Source organism: Cladophialophora immunda, assembly GCF_000835495.1.
Source record: "Cladophialophora immunda strain CBS 83496 unplaced genomic scaffold supercont1.7, whole genome shotgun sequence".
Taxonomy (NCBI): Eukaryota; Fungi; Ascomycota; class Eurotiomycetes; order Chaetothyriales; family Herpotrichiellaceae; genus Cladophialophora; species Cladophialophora immunda.
Genome location: NW_015622547.1, coordinates 2,627,331 through 2,640,711, shown reverse-complemented (window position 1 = coordinate 2,640,711; position 13,381 = coordinate 2,627,331). Strand labels below are relative to the sequence as shown.

Below are 13,381 nucleotides of genomic sequence, written 5' to 3'. Positions count from 1 at the left end.
CTGGCTTCCCGCCTGAAGGATTGGCCTGCAGTGACAATGATTGCGCTTAGAAAGACAACGAAGTCGTAAGTCGCTGCCTCAACTCGAGGCCGGTCTAGAGAGCCAGTCAGGCTCATTGGCCTCTCGCTGGGGGAAATGTTTGGTGAACATTCTCACGGGGACCCTATCATTTGCACGACCCCTTTCTTTCTCCCGTACCCATCGAGTTCAGATTTCGAGAAGTATCTACTGGTCATACTCGTGGTCATCTCCTTTCCTTAAGTAGAAGCTGCAGCGGAAAATACATGGCGCAGCTTGAAATCATACCACCGGACCACCAGCCAATTCGTCATGTCATCACGCGTTTTGTTAGCAGCCAGGGGCCACGTTCCGAAATCCAAGCCCAACCGCCGATAACAAAGCATCCCTATCCATCAGACTGCTGCGCGGCTCGACCCATCAGATCTCCTCGTCGGGATTCGACTGAAACATCTTGCTACCCGAGTTATTTTGCGGGCGCTCCTCTCTGCACATGAGACCTTAACATGTTGGGCGCAGTCTGCTACTTATTGTGATGGACGTCCGCGACCTCGTCGACGACGACGCCCTCCAACGATTGCTGTCGACAACATGATGGATTCAATCGAACAACCTTATAAGATGGAGGAGCCGCCCTTTGTCGAGAACGGCTTCCAGCGACTGAGACATCTGACATGGGTAGGTTTTTGGTCACCATGAACATCAACAACAACATTATCGTGTCAGTCCATACTGACGAGCTTCGTCTATCAGGCATGGTTCACCTTCCCAATGGCCACGGGCGGCCTAGCCCTGCTCCTGTCCCCCAAGAACCAACCACACACCTTCACCGGCCTCGAGACCATCGGTGAAATCGTCTACATTTGCGACCTGTTCATCTTCGCGTTCATCGCTTCGGCCATCACGTACCGGTTCGTACGATGGCGGGGCACCCTCAAAGCGAGCCTGGTACACCCAACCGAGTCTCTCTTCTTCGGCACGGCATTCCTGTCGCTTGCCAGCATCATCGCCGGCATGGCCCTGTACGGCATCGAGCATACAGGCGATTGGCTGGTGGTGACCTACCGCGTTCTTTTCTGGCTGTATTTCGCCTGCACGTTCATTGCCGCCGTCGGGCTGTACTGCATGCTCTTCACCAACCCTCGACTGAAGATCCAAGACATGACCCCGGCTTGGGATCTTCCCATGTTTCCATTCATGCTTACCGGCACCATCGCCGCGTCGGGGATCGAGTTCCAGCCTCGCGACGCCGCCATGCCCATGCTCTTCGCAGGGCTGACCGCCCAGGGTCTCGGCATGCTCATCTCGATGGGCATGTACGCCAGCTACGTGCGGCGGATGATCAACTACGGGTTCCCCTCGCCGGAGTCGCGGCCGGGCATGTTCATCGCGGTCGGCCCGCCGAGCTTCACGGCGCTGGCCATCATCGGCCTCGCGGAGCACTGGCCGCGCGGGTACGACTACTTTGGGCCTGACGACATCACGGCGCAGGTGGTGCGGATCCTGGCGCTCCTGACGGCCGTCTTCATCTGGAGCCTGTCGTTCTGGTTCTGGGCCATCAGCGTGGTCAGCTGCCTGGCCGTCTACCGCACCTTCCGCTTCCACCTCAACTGGTGGGCCTTTGTCTTCCCCAACGTCGGCTTCACCCTGGCCACCATCAACATCGGCAAGGCCCTGCGCAGCGAGCCCATCCTGTGGGTCGGCTCCGTCATGACCGTCCTGATGATTATTCTTTACTTTTACGTCCTGTGTAACCACATCCGCGCCGTGTGGCGGAGAGACGTCCTCTACGTCGGCAAGGACGAGGACCACTACCACAAGGAGCGCATGGAGAAGATTGAACGCCTCGGCGGCGACCCCGAGAAATGCAACTGTGCCACCACTGGCGGTCGGTAGATGGACATTCTGGTTTTTTTTTAAAAAATAGATCGATAGAATTATGATACCCCCAGATAGATCGGCACTAGATCAATAGACAGACGGGGCTTGTGGACATTCGTGTATATGTTCTCGGTTCTGCCTTTTGCGGTGTCTCCCTGGGTAGAGAGGAAGGGCGGACACATGGAGTTTAAACTGGTATCTCCCCTGAGCCCTGAACTTGACTTTGTTCTCGACGCAGACACACTCACTCACTGACTACGGTGCTGTGCGGGAGCCTTTGGCCTGAGCAGCGCAGCACAGAGCAGCACAGAGCAGCACAGCGCAGTGGGTGAGTGAGTGGTGGTCGGCAAACTTGCTATTGTAATTTAGCCTCGGTAAGGGTCAGGAGCTGCGTGCCAAGACATAACGACATCTCCATGTCGTTATGTCTTGGCGTGCATTGCGCTGGAGGTCTACGCCGTACAGCGAGACCACGAAGGGGAAACCGCAGAAATGGAGCAATAGGAACACTCAATACATTGCAGCCAGAAACAGGCTCGTCCTCCGTTACTTGTCCAAGCTAAAGGAGGGACGGGAATAATATACAAGAAATCACCCAGCATACCCTACCCTGCCCGGCCCCCATCCTCATCCCCATCCCCGTGCAGAAAGACATCTCCTCATTAATCCTCTGGCCCATGCCCTCCAGATCCGACCGTTCACAATGCATGCATCCCAGATTCGCTAGCTAGTCCCTTCGATGCTCTCGCGTGTGCAGACAAGGCTAGACGTTTCACAAAGAAAGGCTTTACGCCTTCTGCTGGCTCCTGGTGCGGGATCCGACACCGTCTGTTGCGCGCGGCGTTGGTTGTTTCTTCTGCTTGGCTGGTGCGCCCTCAGCCTTCTTGGGCCGGCCGGCCGTCTTCTTGTTGTTTTCTGTGGGCTTTGTTTCTTCCTTCTTCTTCTCTGGTTCTTCTGCTTGCTTTTCCTCCGCCTCTGCCTCCTTCTTCGGGGCGCCCTTCTTCTTCGCGGGCTCCTTCTTCTGCTTCTTCGCGGCGGGCTCCTTGGCCTTCACGGTCTTGCCCTCGGCATTCTCCTCGAGAGGCCCCGCCTCGTCTGGCTTGTTGTCTTCCTCCTTGTCGTCCTGCTCTACCTCGTCGCGCTTCCTCTTCTCGCCGTTCGTGGTCTCGGCCTCCTCTTTAGACTCATCCTTGTTGTCGGCATCGGCGGCGCCGGCGTCGCCATTGGCTTTTTCCTCGACGTTGAGCTCGGAGGCCTTCTTGACCACGTCTTGGCCCGACCGCTCGATGTGGACGGCAGGGTTGTTTGGCTCCGCGTTCTTCTTGATCTTGTTGCCGCGCTTGGAGGTGATGGCGACCTCGCCTTCGGTCTTCTTCTCAGCGACGGTGCCTCCAGGCTGGCCTCCGCCCCAGTTCCATGTGACTGCGGACGAGATGGGTCAGCGCCTTGTCTGGTCATCAAATGTGCGGTGCAAGTAGGACATGATTTCACGCGGTGCAGCAGCCAAGTCCGTCGCGTGCTGTAAGCGACCACTGCACCATCTGTGCGCAGTTGCTCGAGCTTATGGCTGCTGCTCAGCGTGGTGGGTGGTTCGTACCTTTGTCTCCTTTCTCTGGCTCTTCGCCGGGCATGGTGACGTCAGCGATAATGACTGTTCGAGTAACTCAATGGGGGCGTTCTTGGAATGCAAGGAAACGAGGGAAAATTGATCGCCAAAGCTTCACGACCAGAATACAAGGTGTTTAGAGATGAAAATGGGGGATGGAGGAGTGAGAGGAGGATAAAGAAGTCTAAGGAAAGAGGAGGTGTCTAGGTCAGCTCGAGGGAGACCGCGCAGAGAGAGACATGACTGCCTGCAACGCGGCCCATCAGCGCCCGGGGCAGAGCCAGTGGTTGCTGCTGGGCGAGCTTGGTTGGACTTGTTGCGGGCTGCTGGGCTCGTAAGCGAAAGCCTAGTAAAGGGCCCCCCCCCTTTGGCCACTGTCAACCCCCCCAGTCCCCCAGCCTCTCCCCCCCCATAAACCCATCAGAGGAGCCGCCGCAGCCCATAGCCGGCGCAGGCGGGAGGGGCAGCGTGGCAGCTTAGGGAGCTGGCTGCGTCTTGTTTCAAGGAGGCTTGCTCCTAGCCAACACGACATGTGCCAAATTAGACGCCCATTGTCGCAAACCACTTGCAGGAGGCTTCCATTTCGGTTCGCAGGCAGCGTGCATCCGTTCGATGACAACCAGTGGCTTGCTTTTCTTTTTTAGCTTGGGAGAAAATCAAGATGTGCATCTCAGATGCCCGCCCCAAGCCACCCTCTTTCCTCCAGGTCCTTGCCTGAACTTTGCGGTGTCGTGTCCCCTGGACTAGCTAGGGTGCCAGCCAGTCACACAGACCTGGTTTGAAGTGCGATGGATTGCGCGGCCAAAGCATAAGTCCTATGACATCGCAGAGTGAGCACCAGGGCCATAACTGGTTCAGACACTCAGTCTGGAATGTAAGGCATGGAGAATATTGTATCCAAGGAGCTGTAGGGTAAGACAAAAGAATGTTAGAAAAATTTATTCGGAGAGCTGGTCGCGGATGCACAAAAGGGGCATAATTAAATGACCCGGAAGCCGAGCCTTTCGTACATACAGTTACTTGCAGCTTTTGCTGTGGCAGCCACGATCATCGAAATTAACCATGAACAACCAGGCCAGTCTTAAACATCTAATCTCCGGCAAATGCATCCTGGATGAAGAGCCGACCGAGATCGAGACATATTACATGATTAAACTATTTGGTGATTGCGTCCTCCCTCATTCTTGCTGTCACCCGCCCGTGCCAAAACCCTGTTGCCCATGTTTGGCAAGATTCAGCTATGGATTTGGCCCGCCACGGACTTGGCTGGTGCCGTCCTCTGGTCCTGGGAGGCCTTCTTCGTCGCCCGGCTCACGGTATGCCCCCGGCTTAGCCGCTCCACGTGTGCGCTCGTCGATGATGTTGCTTTCGTCGATGGCATCGGCGTCGTCGCGAGCTGTACTCGAGAGTCAGTGCCGCCGGACTCGCAAACGTTGAATTACAGCAAACGAAGTCAATAGCTTTTGTTGGGGGTTACTCACCCAGCTGCTCATCCGAATCAGCCTTGCTGGCATCAATTGGATCCTCGACTGCAGCGTCGTCGCTTTGGACGGGGATGTGGCTCTGGCCCGTTCGCGACTTGTAGTCGTTTTGCATCGTGTCCGCGGTGGTGCTGCCTTCAAGACCCTCACCGGTGGGTTGGTATTCGTCTCCTGGAGCTGCCGACATCTTGAGATGGCTTCAGGTGATTTGTTACTGGTGATATCAATGGAACGAGAGATATGGTTGAGTGGTGAGTAAATTGGATTAGGGAGACGAAGTGGTTGGAAATGTTCGATCCTGGTTTATATGCTTCTCGTGGTGCCATTGAAAAGCATCCTCACAGCATCGACCTCACAACGCCATCACCATCTCACCCATGCTCTGTCGTCATGACAGCGGGACATTTCGCACCCTTCATGCTTGGATCCGGAGGTCCATCTATGAAGTCGTGAGGTCATGAATCCAAGTCGCTCCCAGCTCTCTTCGGACCGGTGACGAGAGGCTTGATCGAGGAAGCTAGGAGGATCCAAAGGAACCAATCGCTATGATTCCACAAGGGTCTGGAGGACTTCTGAAGCAGTTGTTTAGTTCAGGTACGATCTCGACTAGAGTTGTGCTACTCGCAGGCACAACGCGAGAGCAAGGCGCAAGGCTGTGGATCGGTAACCAATCATGTGCAAGGGCCCGGATCAAGCAAAGTCATAGACGTCAAGACTTCGGACGGCCCATGCTTCGCCTTGCCGGACTTGTCGATCTGGCATCCAAGTTCTAGATATGCGACATGCTTTAAGGAAAAGACCATCGAGATCTTGCATCGTCAAAGGCAGACCAGCTGCGGAGGCGTAATCCGGGCCATTACGTGTGAACATGCTCGGTCTGGAAATCTTGCCCTAGAGCTCGACGTGAGCTACGAGGATGACTCCGCTGGTGTGACAGGACGCCTTGCATAATACTACGGAAAGCAAAAGGTAGGCTCTGCTCCGGAATGGTGTGTGAAGTTGATGCGAGCTTACCTGTTCCGAGCAGATTCTTGGAAACTTGGTATCTTCATCGAGGCGATGCTTCAAGGCCGACATCTCCTCGAGCTATGGATGGGGGCCGAAAGACTGTCTAGAACTCCCAGGGGAACAGCGTCATCTACAAGATAACTTGCTATTATTTGCACTTGCTGGAAAGGGAAAAATTCCTCTTTTTCGTCACGACAAATTCCAGGCTGTGGAGGTGGTCAGCACAACGTACTTGTCCCTAACCTTTATTTGGCATAGCAGCTGCTTTTCGGTGTGACCGAGTAGAGCTTCATCAAATGCGTTCTGTAAACGATCAGAAAAGGAAGAGGCACACTCCACATGTACAAGCACAACTACCCCTGGGTGGCATAAGAAGGCCTGGTGTAAACTTGTGTACCTGGGATTTCTGCGAAGTTGCAATGAGTCTTCGAGCAGGGTCACGATACGCAGTAGCTACGATTGAAGGTTAGTGGTGTCCCGGGCGAGTACTCCGTACTTCAGTATGGTTCTTCTGCTTGGCTAAGCTCTGGGGAAGCGTCTTCCCCGAATTGCCTGGTTTTGTGGAGAGTGTCGGCGCCGCCTAGTAGTAGCTCCCCGGGCCAAGGGAATGTGATTAATGATCCGTGATCAACGTTTCTCCTTGTTGCGTAAGGAAAACTGTGAAGTTGCTGGACATAGAAACTGTCAAGAACCCAACTCCTCCCAAAGATGCTCTGACCGCTACCCTTCTGTTGTAATCTACACGACTGACAATTAAGCACCTTGTCGAAGTCCTCAAACCATCCCATGCCCGGCTCATCTCTTTGGCTCGTCGCCCGCAAGGACGATGAGCCATTCAACAAGTCCCTGAAGGAACTGATCGGTAGTACCCTGCCATCAGACTTCCCCCATGCGCCCAAACGCAATTTTATCCCACACGTGACGATAACCTCAGACATTGATCCTTCAAAGACCTACGGATCATCGTCGCCGCAGGAGTGGCTTGACGGCCTCTCCCTGCCCGAGTTCAAGAAGGAGTCGAATGAGGTGAACGTTGAGCTCGAGCAACTCGAAGCCGGGGAGCCCTTCTTCAAGAAGGTCACCCTCCGAGCCGCCAAAGATGCCAACTTGCTCAAACTCGCTGCGGCGTGCAGGCAGCAGGGCCTCGTGCTGTCCGAGGGCGACGCGCAGGGGTGGGCGGAGCACGAATACCTCCCGCACCTGAGCCTGTTCTACGGCGACATCCCCCAGAGCGAGGTGCAAAAGAAGATCGGCCTGATCGAGCTGCAGCTGGGCTTCGAGTTTGGGAGTCTCTTCGATTGCTGTGGGGGCACTCTGGCCATGGGCGCGAAGCTCGTGCTGGTGGATACCAGCCAATCCCTCGAGGACTGGACACCCCTAGCGGAGAGAGACTGTCCCTGGGTCATGTGGAAGATGGCCAAAGGTCTGCTGTGAAGGGTCTGCTCAGGATCCACTTTTGCGCCCCGACCGTGCATCCAGTGTTGATTGGGTAGGGATCGCCTTTCGAGGGATTACCGACCTTTCTCGGTCCATGTATTTCTGCTGAGGCTATAGTCCCAACTAATCCTCCCCAATGAAATCATCTTCACAGTGTGGTGACGACCTAACACGTTTCAATACTCGACCAGTTCCTGTGTCGGCTGACTCCGTTTTCGTGCTGGTGGTATCATGCTCGGTCCCTGTAATAGCATTGAGCTCCCTGTGAAGCGATCGGGGCTCATTCGAACCCGTTGTCCTCACGGTTGAGCTGACTTCAATAGCCATGACCGTCTCCTTTCCAAGCCCTTGAGACAAAGACGAACTGACCGCCCAGCTCGATGTCATTATAAGTACGTCTAACAGCGAGGATTAGACTAGAACAGCAGATGGAGGCAGACGTCTAGTTCCAGAGATGTGCAACGACGTTTGTGGACGGTAAATCTGTTTTTCCGTCTCCGGCAGCGATCAAGGGTGCCATGTTATGAAAACGTCGAACGTTAAGCAACCGTGAAAGACGGACAGCTTTCCTCATGAACCGTTGTACACGAATCATGCACACCGTATGCCCCGGGCAGCAGCGGATCTGCCTCTAAGAGCAAAGCAATTTCGAAGGATGCCGTGTACAAGAACTTGGTTGCGGTCACCGTAATAGGTACCTACGAATCTAGCTACCGAGGTATCGACCACGCGGACGAGAGGTATCCTGCAGGGCAATGGTTGGCAAGTACTCGGCAAAGCAGAGAACGACTGGACAGCTGTGATGACAGATGAAGCATCAAGGCAGCATGTATCGATCGGTGAGCTTTTGCTGATTAACAGGGCAGTCTGCATGAGAAGACTTCCCTCTAGCCTGCCGCAACCCGAATCGCGCTCTGAATGCGGCTGGTATTGAGAGAAGAGCCCTTGGAGCTATGAGCTTCCCCTGTTGCCGCCAACCTTGTTTGTCAGATATGTCCTTGTCAGCAACAAATCGCACCAAATGCATGGCATGCTTCCTCCATTGGGAAATCCCCACCACGTCCTAAATCGGTTTCCTTGTTTAGACGGCCGAGTGCTGTACTCAACCTCGGGTTGTGCCCTTTACTGCTGCAGCTGTTGACAGCAGCCCGACCATGCCAGCTCAGTTGCCGTGTCTCACAGCTGTCAAGATTTGTTGCGATCTCCGCAAATCTCGTGGTTGCACAGCATCCATCAGCTGCTGGCATAGATCTCCCACGACCACCCATGGCACCTTCACAGGTTCATCAGCTCGTCGACAATGTCAAGTCGTGCATGCAAAGCACAAGATCGGTCGGTATGGCTTTACTTGTGCTGGCATTTGTCGGTCTTATGGCCACATTCGTTTATCGACTCTACTTACACCCGCTCGCACGATACCCTGGGCCTTGGTACATGAAAGTCAGTCCGTTGTATGATTTCTACATCGGCGTGCGGGAACGCAGGCATCTTCATTTCCAGTCTCTACATGAGAAATATGGTATCATCCCCTCCAATCGCGTAGATGGGACAATGAACTTGCTGATATGTCTGGGCTAGGCCCTGTGGTTCGGTACAGCCCGAATTCCCTGGCCTTTAACGAACCCCAGGCTTTCCGAGGTGAGATTGAAACATTGTCAGCTCCAATGACGCTTTAATGAGGTCGAGAATTGCAGATATCTATGGCTTCAAGCGCAATTTTCGGAAGGCAGATGCAACAACCGTTGGCGCCTCTAGCCACCCGGACGCGCGAAACACTTTCAGCGAGCCACTAACGGAGAAAGCCATGAAGAAGAGAAGGATCCTCTCACAAGGGTTCTCGGAGTCTGCACTGAGAGACGCCGAAGGTTGGAATTGCCATCTGTGGGGGCCTGATGAGGACTGGGTTGCTGATATTTCACAGAGTTCATGATCGAAAAGATAGAGACCCTCTGTAGACAGTTGATCAACCCCTCCACGGAAAAGGTAAAGGATATGTCGCTGTGGTTGAATTATCTGGCCTACGACATCATGGGAGAAGTCGTCTTCGGGAAGAGTTTCGATATGCTGACCAACCCCTCCTTGCGCTATGTATTGGACCTGATCGATTCCATGGTGTTTTCTACATTGTTGGTAAGATATCTATATCTCGCCATAAACGCCGCTACTGATTCAGCTAGGGTGGCATCGTGCCATGGATCTACAGGAGCGGCTTGATCAACATCTTCTTCCCGCGACTGCTGCGTACACGGACCAAATTTATTGCTTATGTGGCGGGTGTCGTAGCGAACAGGATCGCCGCTGAATCCACTCCTACTTCAGGAGGACGCAAGGACTTCTTCCATCATGTATGTTGCGAATCATTGCTCTCGACTCGACCGTCAACGGCTGACAAGAAAGCTGCTCAATGCCAAAGACGCAGAAACGGGCAAGCCGTTGCCGATGGAGTTCCTCTTCTCGGAAGGCGTGCTGCTGGTTGTCGGTGGGAGCGACACCAGTTCTACAGGCAAGACTTACAAAGCTTGAACCCTGAGGAGGTGGGCCTGACTAGTTCCGCCAGGGATGGCCGCCACACTCTTCTATCTGCTCAAATGCCCCGAGTCGATGAGCAAACTACGCCAGGAACTCGACAGCACGTTCAGCAGCGTCAACGAGATCAAATCTGGAGGGAAGCTTGCTCGTTGCGTCTATCTGAGAGCTTGCGTGGACGAGGCGCTACGCATGGCACCCCCAGGTCCTGGCATACTGCCGAGGACGGCTTTGAAGGTGAGGCTGCTAATCCTCCTTCCTCGCGAGTCAGGTTAGACCCCATTGAAAGGGCTTACCGAAGTCAATCGACAGGGCGGAGAAACCGTGAACGGCGAATTCATACCAGAAGGCGTAGGTTATACCGTCGGGGCCAGCCTTGTGCACAGGAGTTGACGAGGTCTAGATTGACGTTGGGGTCGGTTGGTGGGCTCTCGCCTACAACGAAAAGTACTTTCCCGAGGCAGCGACGTTCCGACCGGAGCGGTACATCGTGAATGACGAGAGTGCGGACGAAGACGCCGCGTCGGCCAAAGGTTGCTATTGGGCGTTTTCGATGGGGCCTCGCAAGTGTCCCGGCATCAAGATGGCGTATCAGGAGATATACCTCACGATAGCGAGGCTGGTCTATCTCTTCGACATGAAGCCCGAGCGTCCGGAAGAGATGGCGAAGAACTTTGAGCTTCTGGATCATTTCAGTAAGTTTGCAAAAGAGGACTCTCGTATGCGCTGAAGCAAACTGACAAAGTGCCAGATGTCAAGAAGTCGGGGCCGACGGTGTCATTCACCCTGCGTTCAGGGAGAACTCTCTGAGTCGGAGCAATCATTCAACCTTCTCAAGATGTTATCGTGAAACTGTTCATGGCGGAGACGAGACGCACGACGTGGTTGAACATTGAAACGAGTCCGGACCTGGTGCTCTTGTTAGGGTTGAGGTAGACGCCCGACCACTTTGGCATACTATGAAATGCTTACAGTGCGACCACTCCAAGGAGATCCGGAATACGGATCCACGATTTCTGCGATGGTTGAGGAGGCAGTTGTGACAGGATCGAGTGTCGATAGTTGCTCAGGTCTAGTAGTTAGGGCAGCTTGCCCAATAGTGGTATGAAGGGAGGACGAGGCTGCCGCAACTAGGCCATCCCCTGAAGCCATTCCAATCTGCTGCCTTTACCTAGTAATTGTGGCCGGAATCGACAACGGTCACAGTGCGGATTTTCCACGGGTGGCTTCAAGTTGAATAGCCGGAATCGACCTTCTTTGGACTCCAAGTCCCATCTATCCAGGACAGTAGCTAGTTTTCTTTGCTGCCCGTAGCAACCGCTAGAGCAGCTCTATTCTCAGATCCTTTCGGATGTCACCAGACCTCCAGTCTCCGATGACCCGCAACCAATCCTCGTATCCTTTCGCCCACATGCTTCCTCGTGCCAATTTCTCCAGGGCTTCCGGCCCAGAAGCCGCCAGCTTGTAGAGGTCGCCCTCGGCGTTGAAGTAGCTGGGGGGACAATTGGACATGGCTATGAAAGCCGGTGCTCCGGCGACAATCTGCTCGGTCCAGGCATCTTCTGCCTCGACAGTGGGCTCGATGGTGAAGGCGAACCGGTTGCCAGGCCTCGGGCCGTTGCCATCTTCCTTTTTCACGCCTTTGGCCACCTCGGTAATGATGAAGGCAATATGCTGCGCCAACTCGTCGACCATGGCGGTCTGGTTGGGGGTGGCCCCGGTCTGCGTGAGGCCCAGCCAGAACAGGTTGGGGAAGCCGTTCGATTGCACTCCGTGCAGAGTTGCGATGCCCTTGTCCCATTTATCGTCGAGTAATTGGCCGTCCGGGCCGATCACTTGCAGATGCAAACGTGCCCCAGGGCTGTTGCCCAGGGGAACTTCATAACCCGTACTAAAGACGAGGGTGTCCACGGGATATTCGCGTCCGTCAAACACGATGCTGTTCTCCGTGAGGCCGTCCACTCCTCGGCCGTCGGTATCGACGAGTGTTACGTTGGGAGCATTGAAACTTTGCAGATACTCGTCGTGGAAACACGGCCGCTTGCACCAGCCGGGGTACCAAGCCTTCAATCTCTCCGCGGTCGCCCTGTCCTCGACGATGTCGTCGACCCGGGCGCGGATCTTCTCCTGCCTGGTCAGATCGAGCTCGTTGAGCGTGGCCAGGTATGACGGGGCGTCATCGGCCGACCGAGGCGCATTTGGACCCCCTACCAACCCACTGTAGGACGGGAATTTCGTCCACTCGTCGTCGACCATGTCGACATTCGGCCGGGGAACAGTGTTGGCGGTGAAGGTGCTGAAGTTCGTCCGTCGCTGCTTCTGCCACCCTGGCCTGCCATGAATCTCGCGCGTCCACCAGTCCACATCGGTCTCGCGTTGGCCTCTAACATCCACCGCCGAGGGCGTCCGTTGAAACACATAGAGGTGTTTCGCCCACCTTGCGAGTTCGGGGACCAGTTGGATGGCAGTGGCGCCGGTGCCGATGATCCCGACGGCCTTGTTGGCCAAGTTGGCCATCGCTGGTTGCTCTTCGCAGCCTCCCGTGTAAGCCCAGTCCCAACGAGACGTGTGGAAGCTGTGTCCCTTGAAGCTGCCCAGTCCGCGAAGTTTGGGAATCTTCGGCCAGTTCAACGTTCCACCAGCGAGGATCACGAACCGAGACGACACGGAGATCTTGTTACCTTCTTGTCCTCGGCGTGTGGACTCCAGTCTAGTGACCCAGTCATTCTTCGAGCTGTCCCAGGTGATGTCAATGGCCTTGACCTGGAAGAGGGTTTTGTCCCTGAGATTGAAGTGGTCGGCGATGTTTTCTGCATGCTGTCTCAACTCGGGCCCGTAAGAGTATTTGTGTTTGGGCATGTACCCCAGCTCTTCCAGCAGGGGGATATAGATGTAACTTTCCACGTCACACATCAGCCCAGGGTAGCGGTTGTAATACCACGTCCCACCATAACCGCCGGCAGCATCAATTAGACGGATATCGTTCACATCAACGCCGGCTTGGATCAGTCTCGCGGCAGCCAGCAACCCGCCGTAGCCGGCACCGACGACCAAAATCTCACAACGTGATCCGTCTGTGAGTGAGTGGACTCCCGGGTCCACGGCATCTTCATCTATCCAGATGTCTCTGAAGTACGTTTGGTACTGTGACGTCGAGTACGGGATAAACTGGCCCAACCCGTCCTTTCGGAACCGTTTGGCACTTTCTCGGCTGTACTTGTCAAGGACAGGGGCGGCGCCAGGGACGATGCCGTTTAATTCCTTCTTCGTCTCGAGCTCCAATTCCGTCTTGATATCTTCTGGCAGGGCGCCCACTGGTTGTAAGACATCTGCCATCCTCGTGAGTAAGGGGAGAGGGTCGATCCAGAGGGGTAACTCTGCAGCAGAACAGATTCCCTCGGCTATCACCTTTATACCAGCGAGG

General features: G+C 54.9%; 4 protein-coding genes across 4 annotated transcripts; 3 read left to right on the top strand and 1 right to left on the bottom strand.

The window, feature by feature from the left end:
* The first annotated feature begins 221 nt into the window (after window positions 1–221).
* PV07_11637 (uncharacterized protein) lies at window positions 222–2,312 on the top strand. Its single transcript, XM_016399097.1, has 2 exons — window positions 222–696; window positions 772–2,312. The coding sequence occupies exons 1-2, from the start codon at window positions 610–612 to the stop codon at window positions 1,912–1,914; spliced, it is 1,230 nt and encodes a 409-aa protein (XP_016243659.1). The 5' UTR covers window positions 222–609; the 3' UTR covers window positions 1,915–2,312.
* An 85-nt stretch (window positions 2,313–2,397) lies between these two features.
* Window positions 2,398–3,842, bottom strand: PV07_11636 (uncharacterized protein). The gene is made up of 2 exons (XM_016399096.1): window positions 3,497–3,842; window positions 2,398–3,321 (listed from the first exon to the last, which is right to left on the bottom strand). Exons 1-2 carry the CDS (start codon window positions 3,528–3,530, stop codon window positions 2,687–2,689), a joined length of 669 nt encoding a protein of 222 aa, XP_016243658.1. The 5' UTR covers window positions 3,531–3,842; the 3' UTR covers window positions 2,398–2,686.
* A 2,819-nt stretch (window positions 3,843–6,661) lies between these two features.
* Window positions 6,662–7,483, top strand: PV07_11635 (uncharacterized protein). Its single transcript, XM_016399095.1, has one exon. The coding sequence runs from the start codon at window positions 6,781–6,783 to the stop codon at window positions 7,426–7,428; it is 648 nt and encodes a 215-aa protein (XP_016243657.1). The 5' UTR covers window positions 6,662–6,780; the 3' UTR covers window positions 7,429–7,483.
* A 1,214-nt stretch (window positions 7,484–8,697) lies between these two features.
* PV07_11634 (uncharacterized protein) lies at window positions 8,698–10,767 on the top strand (the record flags this gene model as incomplete). The annotated part of the gene is made up of 10 exons (XM_016399094.1): window positions 8,698–8,950; window positions 9,010–9,069; window positions 9,126–9,296; window positions 9,353–9,561; window positions 9,609–9,776; window positions 9,829–9,910; window positions 9,989–10,194; window positions 10,270–10,308; window positions 10,361–10,652; window positions 10,709–10,767. 10 exons carry the CDS (start codon window positions 8,698–8,700, stop codon window positions 10,765–10,767), a joined length of 1,539 nt encoding a protein of 512 aa, XP_016243656.1.
* Between the last annotated feature and the right edge of the window lie 2,614 nt (window positions 10,768–13,381).